This window comes from Hydra vulgaris, chromosome 15 (assembly GCF_038396675.1).
Source record: "Hydra vulgaris chromosome 15, alternate assembly HydraT2T_AEP".
NCBI classification, from domain to species: Eukaryota; Metazoa; Cnidaria; class Hydrozoa; order Anthoathecata; family Hydridae; genus Hydra; species Hydra vulgaris.
In genome coordinates this window covers 15,767,968-15,787,500 of record NC_088934.1, presented here as the reverse complement: position 1 = coordinate 15,787,500, position 19,533 = coordinate 15,767,968, and the positions used below count along the sequence as shown (strand labels likewise).

At 28.1% G+C, this 19,533-nt stretch overlaps 1 protein-coding gene across 1 annotated transcript in view; it reads left to right on the top strand.

Annotated features, from left to right (window-relative positions):
- LOC136092483 (dual specificity protein phosphatase 22-like) overlaps nt 1-18,276 on the top strand; it is an 18,561-nt gene extending 285 nt beyond the window's left edge. Inside the window, exons 2-8 of the mRNA XM_065820783.1 lie at nt 83-116; nt 249-331; nt 414-463; nt 5,130-5,174; nt 17,323-17,352; nt 17,502-17,673; nt 17,996-18,276. Coding sequence (XP_065676855.1) covers nt 83-116; nt 249-331; nt 414-463; nt 5,130-5,174; nt 17,323-17,352; nt 17,502-17,673; nt 17,996-18,151 — 570 coding nt within the window. The 3' untranslated portion in view covers nt 18,152-18,276. The remainder of the gene's footprint in view (nt 1-82; nt 117-248; nt 332-413; nt 464-5,129; nt 5,175-17,322; nt 17,353-17,501; nt 17,674-17,995) is intronic.
- The last annotated feature ends 1,257 nt before the right edge of the window (nt 18,277-19,533 follow it).

Here is a 19,533-nt window from a genome sequence, read left to right as displayed (position 1 = left end):
TTTTTTTTAATTTTAAAATTTTTACTAATATCAATCATAAAATTATCGTATTTAAAATTGTTGTTTTTTAAAAATAATTTAGGTTTTGCCAGGTTTATTCATTGGGAATTTTAGAGGTTAGCTTTTTGTTTTATAGTTTTTCAGTTGTTTTTTTTTTGTTATTTTTTTATTTATTTTTTGAATTGTTATAAAAGCAAATGTTTTTTTTATTTATTTTTTCACAAACTTAATAATAATAAAAAATATAGATGCAAAGGATATGGAACAAATTACGGGCAACAACATTACACATATCTTAGCTGTTCATGACAATGCAAAACCAAGTCTCGAGGTATTTTGTTATGTTAGATTTATCTTGGCACATAAAGTTTGTAATACTGTGTAATGCTTTCTTTGTTTTTTCTTAAAACTAGACAATTGAATACAAATGCGTGGATATCCCAGATAACCCTGGAGAGAATATGTAAGTAGTTAAAAGTTTTTATGTGACATATCTTTGTCTAGAAGATTTGTCAATTTTTTAAATGTTTACCTAGTAAGGTTTTGTAGACTTGTGATAGAAAAGCTCCTATTACTAGTGTTGTTTTAAAAATTATCACAGCCAATCTTTTGTTTAAAAATTATCACAGCTGATCATTGGCTATGATAGTCATCAAAGCCAATTTTGAAGTATTTTTTAAAATATACTTGTTTTAAATATTGCCATGGTTCTTTACAATCATTTATTTTAAAAATTATTATATTCAATCAGGTTATGGCAAGATATCTACACTTTATAAAATACAAAACAAGATAAATAGAGGTTCAAAATTTGTTTTCAAACTGTATTTTGTTTCAAGAGATTCAGATGAAGAGAAAAATATTATAACATATTGACAAATTTATTTTTATATGTAAATAGATTGTTATATATATATATATATATATATATATATAATCATTTAAGGATAATATATGTGTTAAGATAATGAATGATAGGGTTTGAGAAATTGCTAACAAAATTTGTAAATTGTTTGAAATTTTTGGGTAAACTAATGATTAAGAAGCTAATTACCTTAACATTTTAGTCATCTAAAAAAGGTCTCCTCTTGATGAAGCATTGTCATAAACATGATAGCCAAACTTCAAGTTAAAGGATTCGCAAAGTTTATACTTTTAAAAACAGGCAATAATGCTGGTTGAGGTATATATTTTAAAATTCTAAAAAAATTAGGAAAATTGTGGCAAAACCAACAATGTGTTCTTGTTTTTTATCTTGTGAAATAAGTTGTAAAATTAAAGCAACACTAAAGTAGATTTTTTCTTTTTTTTTCAATTTGTTTCTCCGCAGATTTTTTTGAATTTGTTTCTCTACGCAGCGGCCTTGTTCATCAAGGTTCGTGTTTCAGAGTTATAGAGTTAAGAGAGGGTTATAACCACAATTAAGTAGCCTCCTCATCTGTAGTGGCCTTCTCGGCCTTGGGGAGGTGAATTTAAAAAAAAAATAAAGAATAAAATAGGCATGCCAAGATAGAGATGGCATTTGAATGAAGGTTTCTCAAAATTGTAATTTATTTTATAATAGTAATTTAGTTTTGTTAAAAAGCTTTGAGAAAAGAAAATCATTAAAAGAGAGAAGAAAAGGTAAAAAGTCTGAGTTATATGATAGATAACCAAATCCAAAAAGAAGAAAGAATGGTAAAATGTAGAAATATAACCACTTGAATGAAAAAAAATGCAAAAAACATAATGAAAAAGATAATAAAAAGAGTGCAAACAGAAAAAATATAACTTTCCATTTAAAACAGAAAAAATATAACTTTCTATTTAAAACAGAAAAAATATAACTTTCCATTTAAAACAGAAAAAGTATAACTTTCCATTTAAAACAGAAAAAATATAACTTTCCATTTAAAACAGAAAAAATATAACTTTCCATTTAAAACAGAAAAAATATAACTTTCCATTTAAAACAGAAAAAATATAACTTTCCATTTAAAACAGAAAAAATATAACTTTCCATTTAAAACAGAAAAAATATAACTTTCCATTTAAAACAGAAAAAGTATAACTTTCCATTTAAAACAGAAAAAATATAACTTTCCATTTAAAACAGAAAAAATATAACTTTCCATTTAAAACAGAAAAAATATAACTTTCCATTTTAAAAGCAATAAAAGTTCGATTTTTTAAAGTTTTATTAAATATCTGTGGACATTAGTCAATTTATAAGTGCAAATATGACATATTGCAGGAGAATATATTAGTACATTTTCTTTTACATTTGTTTTTATTGCATAATTGTTGTTTGTTTTGTATTTGTATTTATAGTTTTTTTTTAATTTTAATGATAATATACAATACTGATGAGATTTAACGCCATGTTAAATCTTTTACAGACAAAATAAGAAAGTTAAATTTACTTGATTAAGTCTAGTTTAGTTTTAAATAAGTTGAGACTTCAATTGGTAATTTGTTCCAGATTTTAACTGCGATTTGTAAAAATAAACCTCACAATTTTGATTTAAATATTTTTTATCAGTGAATAAATGATGTTTGTTACCTTGAATATTTGAAGATGAACCTGAAAAAATTAAAGAGCACGAATGTTGAAGGGATATTTTCCAAGTTATTTTCTCTATATCATAATACCGTTTGTACATTTGTATCAGATCTCCTTGTATTCTTCATTGTTTTAAAGATGTCAGTTTCATTTTTTCTAGTCTTTCAGTGTATGATAGATGGCATAGCTCAGGTTGAAATTAATACACCCAGATCCTCTTACAATTTAGTAGTAATTAATTCTAGCTTAATATTATTGTTAGTCATGAAATATTTATAAATTTTCTTTTTGTTACCAATATATATGATCTTACATTTTTCAAAATTGAATTGCATTTTCCAGTTTATATTTACCCATTTTTCTAATATAGCAATGTCATTTTGTAAAGCATGTGCATCAGTAAGTACAACTCTTTGCTTCCTATCAGTTAAAAAAGAATTTATTCACTTCAATAACATAAATGTAATGTCATATGCTTCAAGTTTTAGTGCTAATCTCCTGTATGAAACTTTGTCAAAAGCATCTTTGAAATCAGTATAATAGATATCAAATGATTTATTGTTTGCAAAACCTGATGTCACTGTATTCATGTACTCAAGGAGATTAGTTGTGCAGCTTTTACCTTTTGTAAAACCATGCTGATTAGAAAATAATTAATTATTAGCCTTTAAATAATGTAAGAGTTAGTTAAATATTAAATGTTCTAAAGTTTTACAAAGTATTGATGTCAAGGAAACTGGCCGATAATTTGAGACTATAATTTGAGACTACTGCCATTTTTTAAACAATGGCATTATGCTTGTTGTCTTCCATGAAATAGGTGTTACACTTTCGTAAATTGATTTTTTGAATAATAAAGTTAATGGATTAAAAAAAGCATTTACACATTATTTTAATACAAAAACAAGAATTCCATCTGGTCTAACTGATTTTCTTGGGTTTAAAGCATTTATCATATTAATAACTTTATTTGAGGTAATACTAATAAACTGTAGTGAATTTAAACACTTTTTTTGAAAGTTTAGTAAAATATCATTGTTATCTTCTATAAATACTGATTGAAAATAGTCATTCAAAGTATCAGCAATCTGGTTTTGCTCTGTAATGATACACACATTAGCATCTTCAATTGATGTTAAATAGTTTTTAATTTTTCGTTTTCATTTGATAAAATTATGCAGCAGTTTTGGGTCTGGATTTTCTTTTTTAGCTATATTTTTTTTATTTTTAGTTGTATTTTTCATACTCTATTGCAGCTATTTTAACTTTTTGTTTATTAATTTATGGAATACTTATGGAATTAATTTTTTACAAGCTGTTTGGTAATGAGAGTTGAAATGCTCACAACAATCGTTTATATTTTTGTTCAAGAAAAGAATATTCCAATTTATCGAGTGTGTATAGTTTGATATCTCAAGATAATTTCCCAATTTAAAATTTTTTTAAAGGTGTTAGTCTTGCTTACATGTTTCACTTATAATATATTGCCGTGTTATTACATGATGTCCTTGATTTCTGTTACCTAAAAGAGTGCTATTTGAATCCATTTGACTCTATTGGCATTATTTACTATTATTAAGTCTAATATGTTTCATGACAAGTGGCTCTTTGAAATGTTGGGTTTACAGCGCATTGATTTAAAAAACATTTATCAAGAAAATTTACAAATTTTCAGCTTGAGCACCAACTGGTAATGCTTTGTTTAAAAACCATCTAATTGCAATGTAATTAAAATCACCTGTAATTATGAGATCTGTTAAGATCTTTTTTTCAATCAATTTTTTGGCATTTTTTATTTTTATAATTTTATCATTAGTAAGTTCATCTGAATTCAGTAGCTTGTAAATACAACTTACTAAAATCTTTTCGATTTCAAAATTTAGACAAGCCCAAACTTGTTCAGTGTCTGTACAGTTTATAGTTGACAGTGTGACTTTATATGCTTTTATTTGATTTTTTACGTAAATTGCAACCCCTCTTCTTGTTTTTCCTATTTGTACGATCACAACAATATAATACGTAATTTTCTATAAGTGTATCCGAAAGTTTGTTAAATCAAGTTTTAGCAATGCAGATTAAATCTGGAAAACATGCCTTGATGGTGTAACACAGTTGGTGTAACGCAATTTATCTATTTTATTATTTAAGGAAGTGGCATTAGTATAAAAACAAATTAAGATTTTTTTGTTAACATTGTTTTTTTTATTATTAATAATGTTTTTTTGTTATTTAATTTATTTATTTTTAATGTTTTTTTATATTTTGTTTCATTTTTTTAGTTTGATCTAATCTAAATAACCAAGTCAAACATGTTTAGTTTTTGGATCATTTAGAATTATTAATTTTATGTTGTTTGATCAATTAAAATTTAAAATTTTCTGCAAAATTCTTACATATTTCCTACATGTAATGATGTTTGTTTTTTTAAATATAAATTATGATTATGACACTGCTTTCTTTATTTGTAACAACAAAAAAGTTTTCGTTGTTACAAAGTTTTTGTTGTTACAAGAAAAGACTTAAGATTTGAACAATTTTTTTTTACTGGATCTTGAATTTAATTTTTTGGTTTTTCTTTTTTTCTTAGATCAAAGCATTTTAAAGATTGTGTTGAATTTATTCATGAAGCCAGGTAAATTTGTTTTATTATAACCTTGTCTAATAATTTCAAATGTTTTTAGAATGATTTTACATTTGTATTGTTAATTATGTATGGGTTTATGTGGTGTATGTAGAGCGGTGTGCAGTCATGTTATTTTATATGATGCAACTTATTGCATCACTTAAAACAAGTTGACCCCCTTCATTCTCCCCCACCTCCACCTCTGCAACCAAAAAATATTAAAATTTTAATGTTACATTGACATTTTTTTTAATACTTTATTTAAATTTGTCATAATGCATTAATATATTCAACTCAAAATAGACTGAGGTCACTAAGCCAAGAATTATTCTTAATTGTTGGCTTAGTGACCACACCTGGTAACTTTTAACTGGATTTAAGACAAAGATTACTTCTTTATAACTATTTTTATTTTACTTTCTTTACACTTGACAACTCTTTATCAACTTTCTTTGTTGGCCTTGGTGTACTACAAATAACCCTTTTTATAAAAAAATAGCTCCTAAATGGCTTGCAGGTTTTTTTTCTGCTTTTTAGTACAAAAAAGATTATATTTTTTAGCAAATGTTTTTGCTATATTTATTTTTTATTTTATGCATTCACCTCTGCAATGTAGAGGGGGCCACTAAAGTTGAGGAGACAAGCTCTTTTTTTTATTTTTGTTGTTATTACAACCCTTTCAGCTCTTTAACCCTGAAACACCAAGGTTGCTGCATGGAAAAACAAGTTAAGCATTGTACTACTAATAGTGTGGTGGAGATCAAACAGAGTGTAAATCATCTAAAAAAACGTGATCTAAATAGATCTAAAAAGGTGTAAAAGTAAAGATTAATCAGGTTTAGTGGTAGAATGAGCATCCTACCACTATTACAGTTATTAACTAGTAAAAAGAAAAAACCTTAAAGAGGAACAATAAGTTTATTAAAAGATTCACTTTATTTTATTCTGAGAATTTGTTCAAGACCCTTATGAGTGCCAATTTATAAGTTTAGGGTTAATTTGTAGTAATTAGCTTGATCTTTCGATCAATCTTTTTTAATTACTATTTTTAGTATTTTTAATTACTATTTTAATGCTTTTCTCCTGTGCCTTTTATAGAGAAAATAAAGTCATGCATTTCAAGAACTTACTTAAAAATAAAATTTTGTGCTATATTTTTTTGCACTCTGGTTAAACAAGTTGTGTATATTGCATAGAAAGTTGTGTATATTGCATAGAAAGTTGTGTATATTGCATAGAAAGTTGTGTATATTGCATAGAAAGTTGTGTATATTGCATAGAAAGTTGTGTACATTGCATAGAAAGCAAAATATATTATTCAGTTAGTTAAAAACTACATCGTAGAATAATACTCTTATTGTAACTGCAATTGATCATTGATTCATGGATAGAATGATTTAGTTAACTGAATTGAAATATCAATCTCAGCCAGATTGAAAATATATTGCGTTAAGGAGCAGATTTGAACCCTTGCAAAACAACACCAATGACAGCACATTACCACAGATCTATCGAATTTATGCATGCAGTTGAAAAACAAATCATTTTATAAACTCTTATGCCGATTGCAAACAATAAACAAATATGTTATATGCAATTGTAAAAACTTCACTCATATTGACTTGTGATATAAAAAAACTTACCACCGCATACACGATCTGTCTCTTGATGATCTATTCAAAACATAAACTTATTACAATAATTATTTAGAATAATGGTTATGATCTGACCCAATACGTTTTTTTCATCCTGACTTGGCTAATCATCCTGACTTGGCAATCCAATTTTTTCATTTGTTCAAGCATTTGCAGTCTTTAAAGTGATCCCTCCTAGAAAATTCTATATTTGAGTTAATAAAGATTTTTTAGCTGGTCTTCTTATCGGCATACATAATTGTAGGTATTTTTTGAGAAGCTTTATGTATATCGTTAGTATATATTAATAACAATAATGGACATATTATTAAAGAGATAAAATAAAAATGTTAGCTTTTCTTGGTATGCATTTATTCTTTTGTTTTAATCAAAAAAATTTAGTCCAAACATTTTTTTTTTTTTTATCATTTTCTTAAATATAAATACAACATGTCTTGGAGGTTTGAGATCCCTTTAATGCTAAAAATGACTTTAAAAAGTGTTAAATATGGCTTTGCAATCTAGATGTTTTTAAGCATGATGAGTTTGTATCATCTTCAACAACTGATTAACTTCTAGCAACAGTGGTTACAAACGGTTTAGTAGAGAATTTAACACACAATAAAAAAACTCCATAATCTTTTTTAATAAAACAAAACTTGATGTGGCAAGGGCATAGTCAGATCCAAGATCCGGAACCGAATACCTAGGTATCCATACCAATTATTTAAGATCCGGATCTATTTGGTTCGAATATTCGGCTCCCGGTTGTTTTTTTTATATAAAATTACTTTTTATAATGTGGATGTTGGATACCATTATAGCCTACGCATAGTTTGAAACTGTTGCACTTTGAAGCATAATAATAATTCAAATCAATTTAGAAAAGCAATTTTAAAATGACTTTCTAAGAATCTAAAAGCAATGCTCCTGTTTGGGAACATTTCTTAAAATGCAAAGTAAATGAAACTGCTCAATGCAAAACCTGTAACATCATTGTAACAATTAAAGGAGGCTGCACAAGTGTTATACGATAGCATCTAAAGATTAAGCATAAAATAGAATTGGCATTATTACATCCTATAAAAGAAGTTCAAAGTTCATCCCAAAAAGATATCAGAAATTTTGTACAAGCAAAAGATTCTATTGCCAATATACTAACTGATCTCATTGCAATTGATGGACTTTAATTTAACACTGTTGCTAAAAGTAAGAGGTTACAAGAATTTGTTTTAGCTAAATGACACAAAATACCTTCTACTTCAATTTCTATTAAAAATATTTTACTGGATCATGCTAAAGACATTAAGGCTCAATTAACAGCTAAATTAAAAGACATTAAAGCTAACAATTTCAGATTTAGTTTAACTGTTAATTAATATACATCAATTAAAACACGTCATTATATAAATAATAATGTGCACACAAATGGAAGCCTTTATAATCTTGGACTTGCATGCATTGTTGAGATAATGCCGTTTGAAAAAGCTGTTGAAATAGTAAGTGAAAAGTTGAGTGAATTCAAACTGGAATTTAATAATGATATTGTTAGTACAACTACAGATGGTGCATCAGTTATGGCTAAATTTGGCCATTTAATCAATCCACTACATCACATTTACTATGCCCATGCAATCCATTTAGCATTAGGGGATGTCCTTTATGTGAAACCAAGTGAAGATTTAGACCGAAGCGATAATTTTGGAATTAATATTAGTGAGGATGATAGTGAAGAGCTTAATCAAGGTGAAGAGCTGGGCTACATTGTATTTAAAAATAGTTCAGTAGAGGCTGTTGTTATAAAAGACTATTTTTCAATTTTAAAAAAAGTTCGCATAATAAAATTATTTAAAAAATCACCTGTTAAAAATGATAACTTGTTGCAGAAACATGTCAGAGTTTGGACATGAGCTTAAACTTATTTTAGACTGCAAGACACGTTGGAACTCATTATTTGATATGGTTGAACGCTTTGTCAAGTTAAGCAAATATATTAAAATGGCACTCATCCAAGTTCAGTCTCCAATAATAATATCAGATTCGGAGCTGCTAACTCTTAAAGATTTAGTTAAGGCTTTAAAGTCTATAAAATTAGGAGCTGAAGCACTTTGCCATTGAGACTCAAATTTGCTTACAGCAGAAAAAGTTTTTTGTTTTGTTTAAAGTTAATTACAATCATATGAGTCTGACATCAATCAATTGCTGACATAAGCAAAAACTTATATGATGCTTTAAAAACAAGAATTTTAAGCATAAGAAATCCTAATTTGATTCACCTCATAAATATTTAAACAACCCTAGTTTTCTGTTATCTGGTACTTTAGATGCTTTTGGAGTAAAGCCAAAAAAATCAGCAGTTATTTCGTTAGCTGAAAATCTTTTACTAAAGCTTTTACCTCAAGCAATCAAAGAAGATTGTGAAGAAAATACTAACAATGATTTTGAACAATGACTTTGAAATCGAAGTAGAAGAAGATTTTGAAAACACAACTAGAAAAAAAAAAAAGATTATGAAAACACAACTAGAAAAAGCTATATAAAGTGCTGAGCTAAAACAAGAATTAAAACATACTTCTAATTTGGAGATTTTATTTCAGTGTTTAAAAACTATTCAACCAACATCTGTTGAGGGTGAACAAGCTTTTAGTGCATGGGGATTGTTTGTAACTAAATTTAGGAGTAGCTTAAATGATAATACTATTGATACCTTATGCTTTTTACAAAGTTACTACAAAAATAATAGACGTGATGAAAATTAAAACTAAAATAAGTTTGTTGATATAAAATGCTACAAAGAATTTATTTCACAAAGTTAACTGTTATTAACCCCTGGTGATAAAAATTTGGCAGACAGTAATAGTACAACTAAAAGTTTAATGATCAAAAAATATTGTACAGAATATTAAACAATATATTAGTTTTTTATTTTTGGGACTGCAATAATGATTTCTCGCCATTACGATGTAAGGCATCAACTTTTTTGTATACATGTTCACACATGCCTTGTACAAGATTTTTATCAATTTTTTTTAAACAAAAATGGATTTTTCTTTGCAGCTGATCTTCACTTTCAGCTTCCCAATTGTTTTCATACACATAGCCTTTAAGGATTGACCAGAAATCTTCAATTAGTCGTAATTCTGGAACACATGCTGGATTATCAAATTTTGTTACATAACGGATATTTTTCTCATCGAGGTAATTGGTCACACTTTTAGCATAATGTAAAGAGGCCAAGTCAGGCCAGAATACATAATTACCATCACTGTGATGTTTGTTGATAAAAGGAATCAATCGTTTGATGATGCAATCATTTTTGTACACTGTTTGGTTAATTGCCAGTCTCGCAGGAACAATAAATGGTTTCGAGACTCCACGAGGGGATATGGTAATCCACACAAGAATTTTTTTTTCAAATTTGCTTTTGCGCTTATATTTTACATTTTTTGGTGCATTTTTTGCGTCATCTGAGTAAAATCCAACATTCGAATTTTTATTTGTATGTTTAAATGTAAAATAATCATCAATGACAAAGTCGCGGTTTCTGAATTTGCGACAAATTCTTCCACACTTCAGTTGCAACTCCTTTAACTGTTTCTCAGTGCGATCAGGGATTTGTTTTTTCTTAAAATAACAAATGTTTGTTTTGTTTTTTATTCTTTTTACAATGTAGAAATGATCACACTTGAATTTATTTGCAATTTTTCTTGTTGAAGTTCCAGACCGGTTGTTCAAAAGACCTTTCAGGTGATTGATGTTCCTAGCAGTCATAATTTTTGGATTTCTGCCTGATCCAGGCTTACAAGACTTTGGCTCATTATTCTTCCACTTTGCCATATAACGTTTAATTGTTCTGTCGGGGTGATTAGTGGCAACAAAATACTCTACGGTGCTCTTCGTTTTATTGTTAGGATGCAAATTACAATAGTTATACACTTGTTCAATTAACGTAGTCAACTTCATTTTTGGATAACTTTTTTATTAATTAATCTAAGTAAACAAAACTTTCAGTAAAAGATAAGTAACACTTTATAAACAAAATTAAGACTGGGTAACTAAAAATTCAATAAGTTTTAGCTTATCAAAGATTGTGCCAAATTTTTGTCACCAGTGGTTATATATATTTTAAGTATAAAAATTTCTTGTGTAAAATAGTTTTTTTATTTGTTTTAAAGTTAAAATTGGATTCGGATTTAAATCCGAGTCCAAATCTTAAAAATCCGGGTAGGATCCGGATCCTAATTATTTTCCCAGATCCATTGTACCTTTGATGTCACAGTATATATATATATATATATATATATATATATATATATATATATATATATATATATATATATATATATATATATATATATATATATATATATATATATATATATATATATATATATATATATATGTAAGCAATATATTTTTGCAGCTAAAAGGAATTATTGCTTACATATATCTCTATTTACCTTTGCTTTATATAGATATATATGTGTGTGTGTATATGTATGTGTATACATACATACATACATACATACATACATACATACATACATATGTATATTAAGCTTTTTCAAAAATAGGTCATGTCAAAAATTTGAAAGGACCCCTAGCTTATGATCTGCTCTGACCCCAAATTAATACTTAAGATTTTTTACAGAAATTTTTTTGAACATCAAAAAGGTTCCCACAGAGGGCAAAAGGGTCTATTTTTGCCTCATTTTAAGGAAAACTTTACCCCGCTTGTGGGACCCTTAAATCTCAACCAACTTAAAAAATAAACTATCCAATAACATAGTTCTACTACTTAAGTTTAAGGGGCTCTTTTCAAGGTATTTGTTTTTTTCAACAAAAAGTGGGGTTTTGATGGGTATTTTCAAAGTATCTTACATTTCAATTTTTGTGTACAATTTTATATTTAAAAACATATATTTTTTTGCTGAACAAATTTTGTTTTGAATAAAGAATAAAAAAGATTTTAGATAAAATGAAAAATAAATTTTTCAAATTCTTCAATACTGCAACTTTCTGAGAAAATCTAAGTTAAACTGAGTTTTTTTGTAGAATGTCCAAACAAAAGTAGATCATTCTCACCCAATTGTACTACCAGTCGGTTACATTGATGGAATAATATCTAAGCTTATAGTTTTATGGACACGCGGTAGATTTAAAGTAGTTACAACTCAGATGCGAAGGTAATGATAGATCAAACTGTATAACCTTATCAAAACACTAAAATATATTTTTAAGTTTTTATAAGCATTTAATAATAATAATTCCATTTTATAGGATCAAGGTTAAAAAAATGGTGAAGGATGAAGATCAAAAGCTTAAGTAAAAGAAACAATCCTGCTGAAGTGAAAAAAAGAAAAAACTTTATAGAAAATACAAAAAAGGTTATCTATATTGCAGAAAACCCACTTAATCCAATAGAAAAAAATAATGAAAGATGACAAAGAGGAAGACATAGCTTTTCTTATAGATCAGTTAAAGGAATGGAAAGGAATGAATCTAAATGTATTTCAATAAATTAAAAGTTGTATCTGATATTGATTCTGAAAATTCATTAAGTTCTTTAAATACCAATAAAAGCAATTCAACTGATAGTGAATTAAAATTAAGCCACATATTAGTCCTACATAAGGATATTTTTCACTGTACTGCTCACAGCAGTTGGAAAGGGTTTAACTCCACATTAACATAGAGTGTTTCTTATCAGTATTATTGTCAATTCTGGAGGATGCATGTCTGAGTTTGTATGCTCTAACTCTTCTTCATACAGAGGAGCAGAGAACGCTGTGTTCATGGGTGCAAATGAAATCAGAGCCCTTATAAAAAGCATTTCTAAATCTTCAAATTCTCTGATAACAATTCATTTTGATGGAAAAATTGTGAAAAAACCTACTGAAGGAAAACAGGTTTCAAAAGATAAGTTAGCTGTTCTTGCTAGGAATAAAGGACAAACCGAGTTACTTAAAATTCCAGAATTGACTCTGGAGAACACCATAAAGAAGCTATAGAAGAACTTGTTTCTAACTTTAGATTAGAAGATAAAGTTCAGTGACTTTGCTCTGATACCACTAGCGCAAACACAGGTAAAGCAAAAGGAGTTTATTAACTGCATGTTAATGCCTATGTATTAACTGCATGTCAACGCCATATTTTTGAGCGTCATGTTACTTTGGGAGCTTTATACAAGCAGTCATAATTCAGGACCAGAAAATAAATTATTTTAAGTTCTTAAGAACCATTGTAATGATTTAGATACTGAATATCAAGATTTAAAAATATTGTTAACTCCTACTAATTCCTGGATTATTCAACAAAGACTGAGTGCTATTCAATTTTGCAGATATAATTAGCACTACGGCTTTTAAGAAGGTGAGTAATAAAAGCTTTATAAATTAATTCAATTAAATTTAATTATCTCTTATTATTTTCACAAAAAAAAGTATAGTAAAGTAAAGTAGTACTTCACTTATAACTTTCCAGTTTTATAATTTTGTTGTGAATTATTTTAAGTTATTATGACTTAGCAAAAAAAGTTTTTTAGGATGGTAAGTTTTGTAAAGATTGTCAGGAATTGGCTGAACTTACATTGACGGTACTGTCACACACCGACAGATTTAAACTTCACAATCATGGAGCTGTTCATCATGCCAGATTCGTGGGTAAAAGTTTATTTTACCTAAAACTGTTTCTACTTATGGAAAAATTTAATCAATTAAATCAATTAGGAGAGCAGGGATGAAATCACTAAAATGACAAAGTTCCTTTCCATTTTTTTACACTGAATGGTTTCTTAGAGCAGAGCTAAGCTCAGCTACTCTGATGCAGGTACACGGTCTGGTTGTTTTTAAAGTAAATATATAATTTTGAAAAAATAATTAAAATAGGTATATTATTTATTTTTAAATTAAACATTGATAATTTTAAGCCTTAACTATTAGAATATGAATGCATACTGACAGATGAAAAGGTTTGAGGTATCGAATAAAGCTGGAGCTCAAGCTGTTTCTATATCCATAATGTTTCTAAATCCATAATGACATACTTGGTACCTTCATCTCTATTTAGTCATTATAGCAATTGCAGTTCAGAAATGTAAAGAATGTGGCAACATGGCTAAGAGACTATTTGGTCTAAAATGAGCCTCTATAAAGGAGTATTCCTTAGAAAGACAGGTTTTGGATAAAGACACTCTGATGAGCTTAAACATTTCACAGGATGAGCCTCCCAGTTTAGTTCCACTAGTTACAGAGAAGTCCTGGCTTGTATTTGACATGCTTGGTCATGGAAAAGCTGAGATTCAATGAATGAAGCTTCCTCCAGAGTATTGGATTTTAAATGATTTCTATCAAGAATTTTAAGCAGCCATCATGAATCTTGATGTTGTGAATAATTGTTCAGAAAGAACAGTCAAATTAGTTCAACAGCTTGTTAACAAAGTACATTCAGAAGAGAAAAGGCAAGATACATTTCTTTTTACTCATCCAAACAAGCGAAATCAGAATGGTAGAAAAAAGTTGGATTATCAGGGCGTCTGCCAGATCAAGGAAATCAGGGGAAAGTTAGGGAATTTAGATGTCTTTAAAAAATCAGGTGAAAATCAGGGAAGTTAGGTCAAATTTTAGAATAACAGGGTTTTTATTACTTATCTTATTTTAGAAGCTCTTTAATTATGAGTCTTTTTTTTTTAACACTAGTAGCTTTGGCATAATTTATGCCAAAGTTTTTTAAGCTGCACCCAATAGTACTATTAAATATCGACTTTTTGATCCAATTTATTTTTGAAACACTTGTAAATTTTTGGTTTTTGTTTTGGTTTTGTATTCGTAAAGTTTTTTTTTATTGTATTCAAACAAATATTTATTGTTTTTAAACAAATATTTTATGTTTTGATGATTTTCAATGTTTTTTTAATCTTTGTAAAGTTACTAAAATAAATATTTTTGGAAAGAGCCCCTTAAATTTAAGTTGTAGAACTCGTTACCATGTTATTGGATAGTTTATTTTTTAAATTGGAATTTTTTTTAATAATTAAAGGAAGTATTCAGAAGTTTCCAAAAGCATGCAGAAGCTTCCAGAGGTTTCCAGAAGAATCATCTAAAAGCATCCAGAAATATCCAGAAACATTCAGAAGCATCCAGACGCATGCAGAAGCTTCCAGAAGCATCGAAAAGAAGCATCGAAAAGAAGCATCTAGAATCTTCCAGAACAGGTTCACACAGGTTCATTTTACTATATAAGAGACATGTAAATCGACATGTAACTCAGTCAGTATATGGAAGTCAATCAGTCAGTATTATCAAGACAGTTTATCGAAGTGAGTTTTATCAAAGTGTTTTATCGAAGAACATCAATACAAGAAGTGAAATACAACAAGTGTTTCATTACATCAATACAGTCCACATCCAACCAAGACGTTGTGTTCCACAGAGCATTATTGTATCATCACAAGGTAAATGTAACACGGTAAGCCTTGAGAAGCGTGATTATTTATTTTTATTATTTTTATGACTTCAAGTGCAAAAATGGCTCCTGACAGTCTTGGATTGGAACTAAGAAAGAAAATTTTTGGCGATTACGTAAGTGGAAGTTCACATAAAAGTATTTTTGATAAATAGCGCACGAAAAAATGGACCGTATCAAGACTATGTTCCAAATATCGTTCTACATGGAAGTTGGCAGCAAATAACAAAGGTGAAAGACCGCGTTCCACCACTTCTAGAGAGGATTCTATGATCGTCAGATCCGTCAAGAAGGATCCCTGGGTATCATCAGTCGAGATACAAAAGCAATTAGAGCTGCCTGTATCAGACCGAACAATCAGACAACGTGCTGTTGAAGCCAGATTTTTTTCTCGACGCCCTGTAAAGAAACCGCTGATTTCACTATAAAACCAGAAGAAAAGACTCCTGTTTGCTACATCTCATATTGACTGGAATGTGCAGAAATGACGAACTGTCCTGTTCAGTGATGAATCGAAGTTCAACATCATTAGAAGCGATGGCATTTGCCATGTTTGTCAACCGGCTGGAAAATGCCTCAATTTACGTTACTGCCATAAGACCGTGAAGCATGGTGGAGGCAATGTAATGGTCTGGGGGTGTTTTTCTGTTAACGGTCTAGGTCCAATACATCGAAACGATGGAATAATGGACCGTTTCATGTATAAAAATATCCTGAAAGATGTTATGTTACCTCATGCTGAATGGAATATGCCAATAAAATGGGTTTTTCAGCAAGACAACGATCTGAAACACACTGCAAAAGTAGTCAAGCAGTGGTTTCAAGACAACCACCTATCGGTGATGGACTGGCCGCCTCAATCTCTGGATCTCAACCCTATCGAGAACCTGTGGGAGATCGTCAACCTCAGAATTAATTGTGAAGGTGTTCGTAATAAGGATTAACTGTTTGAACAAATCCAAAAGGCCTGGGCAGCGATTCCACAAAGTTTCATTGATCACCTGATCGAATCTATGCCTCGAAGATGCAAGGCTGTCATCGACAACAAAGGGTTCGCCACGAAATATTGATAGCGAAATACAGCTTGGTCAACATTTTGTCGAGTTGCACTTGTTTTGTCCAGAAGGAAATCAACTTTTTTTTAATACTTTTGAATAATTTATTAATTTTCGTGTACAAATAATGAACTTTGTGATGAATAAAACTTGAAGAATTTTGTCTCTAAACAGCTACATAGTTATTTCTCTAAATTGAAAAAATGCAGCACTTTTATATCAAGAAACTAAATTAGCATTATTTGGTTGCACTCGTTTTGTCCGATACTGTATATATATATATATATATATATATATATATATATATATATATATATATATATATATATATATATATATATATATATATATGTATGTATATATGTATATATTTATATATATATATATTTATATATATTTATATTATATATATATGTATATATTTATATATATATATATATATATATATATATATATATATATATATATATATATATATATATATATATGTATGTATGTATGTATATAACTTAAATTGCTAGTTTAGATGAGCACTTTGACGTCACACTGAAATACCCTGCTGCCGGGGGCTTCAGTACATACATCAACTGACAAATAGCTTGACTCGCAGCGGAGTGCTGCTACATCGGCTGAGGGTTTGGGATGGGGCAGCAATCTTTTCTTTTACGATTCTTTAGCTCATTTAAACAAGTTATACAAGATATATATGTGTGTATATATATATATATATATATATATATATATATTTATATATATATATATATATATATATATATATATATATATATATATATATATATATAATATATATATATGTTATATAATATATGATATAATATATTATATATAATACAATATATAATATAATATATATAATACAATATATATATATATATATATATATATATATATATATATATATATATATATATATATATATATATATATATATATATATATATATATATATATACACTATAGTTACATAACCAATTTTTGCTTTAGAAAAAAAAACGGAAACGTGCTTGTTCACTGGTAAGATATTTTTTTTTGGTATGGAAATAAATTTAAGTTTTTTTTTGAGGCGGAGATAAAATAGATAGTTATTAAAACAATTTTTAGTTGTTGTTTATTTATTAACTTTTTTACTTATTGTCTTTATTGTGATGATTGTCATATTGTAGTATCGCAGGCGTATCTCGTTCAAGTACGATATGTGCTGCGTATTTAATAACTATAACCAATTTGGAATGGGATGAGGCTATTTTAGCAGTGCGTGTGGCTCGACAAGTGGTTAATCCCAATTGTGGTTTTCAAAAGCAGCTGCAGATATACCAACAGATGGAAGCAATAAAAGTGAGAAAAATGTGTAGTGGTTATTAAAATAATCTTTTTAGGCGATATTTTATTTGTTGAGATTATTGAAATATTATTAGTGGTTTGATAGTTAACTCGACTTAAACAAGAACGTATTTATAACTCGACGGTTTAGCCGTTTATTTTTTATTTAACTTCAAGTCTAAACTTTAAAATAAAACCAATGTTTAAATATTGAAATAATAATTTATCAAATATTGAAACTTATAGAAAATAATGTTTAATATATAGTGTTTTGTGTTTTTTAACTAAACTTATAAATCGTTTACTATGATGTTGCATCATTTTATGATCTTTTCAGGTTCGTGATGGTTTAGAACAAAAGTATGGACAATTAGATCAGTCAGATGTTCAATATATAAAAAATGCTTTAGATAATTGTCAAAACGAACAGCGCGTTGATGACATCCTGCATACAACGCCAACATTTGCTAGCTATGCCAGAAAAAAACGGTGATTGGTTAACACTATGTATTGTACTTTATACTTGTACATATGTTTTTTTTATTTGCATTTAAAGTGTTTAAATATTTATTTTTTATTACAAGTAAATAGTTCAGAATAATTTTATAAAGTTGTTTATATACTTCGCTTCTGATATTCAATTTTAAAAGATGTGCTTTGCATCATTTTTTTATGATTCCTTCAGCGCAAGGTAACATTTTTTACCAGATATTTAAATAATTATCTCCATTATATTTTCTCAATTTGAAAATTCTTGTGTATTTTTTAAATGATTTTTAATGCTATACTTTTATAGATAAGTATGTGTGTGACACGGTATATATGTATAAGACCGCGGGTATCGATCAACAATATATTCTGTAGGTTAAAATATTTGAAATGCGCATTTTAACATTCAGACATTTTAGATAAAATGAAAGAAAAAAAATTTTCCTTATTAAATGCTACTCATCGACGTTTCGTGTAGACTCAAGTCCGCAATATAAAATGTGTATGCGTATTTCTGTATTTATATAAATGAAATTCTGTATGTATGTATATCAAAGAAAATTTTTCTTATATATTGATAATGTTAAAAAAAGTATAACACCTTCCAGTGCATAAATTATTTATGAGTAAATTATAATATAAACAAGCTAGTTATTTTTTTCTTACAATAAATTCATTGACAACTTAAATTTATTACAATCCTTTTTAAGGTAGAACTTAGGCAGTTTTTTTTTAGTTTTATTTTTCATAAAACTTGCGTGAAGCTCTTCAAATAATATTTTAAACTTAATGGGTAATTAAAAATGCCGCTGTCCTATGACAAATGTTCCCTTAATTTTTTCATCTCCCTGGAATATATGTACGAGAAATTTTACTTAAACTCAATAAAACTTTATAAAAAAGTTTTTAAAGAACGTCAGTTATGACCTATACCCTAAAACATTTATCGGCATTGCTAGCCTTGGAACAGAATTTCCTCAAAACCACAAATTTCTACAAAATATTTTATTTTTAAAAGTAAACAGATTAAAACAAAAACTTAACAGTAAAATTGTAATTAAAGAATGTTAAACTACACAGTCTAAATGTTGATAGTTAGTATTTTTTTTTTTCCGTCCGTGTTTACGTTAAGATTTCGAAAAAGACGTGATGATTAATACTTCCAAACAACAAATGAGTAGGAGACGTATCTTTTTTTTTTCTTCATATATCTGCGTTATACCTTTTTTCCCTGCGTAGTTAAACAAACTGCAAAAATAGCTGCATAGATACCACCGTCTGATGCATTCGGTTGTTGTGCGCATAGCAACCGAAATGGCCTTGCGTTAGCCAAGGACTAGCTAAAATTCTAGAGAGAAACTTATTTAACAAATTCTACACTCATCT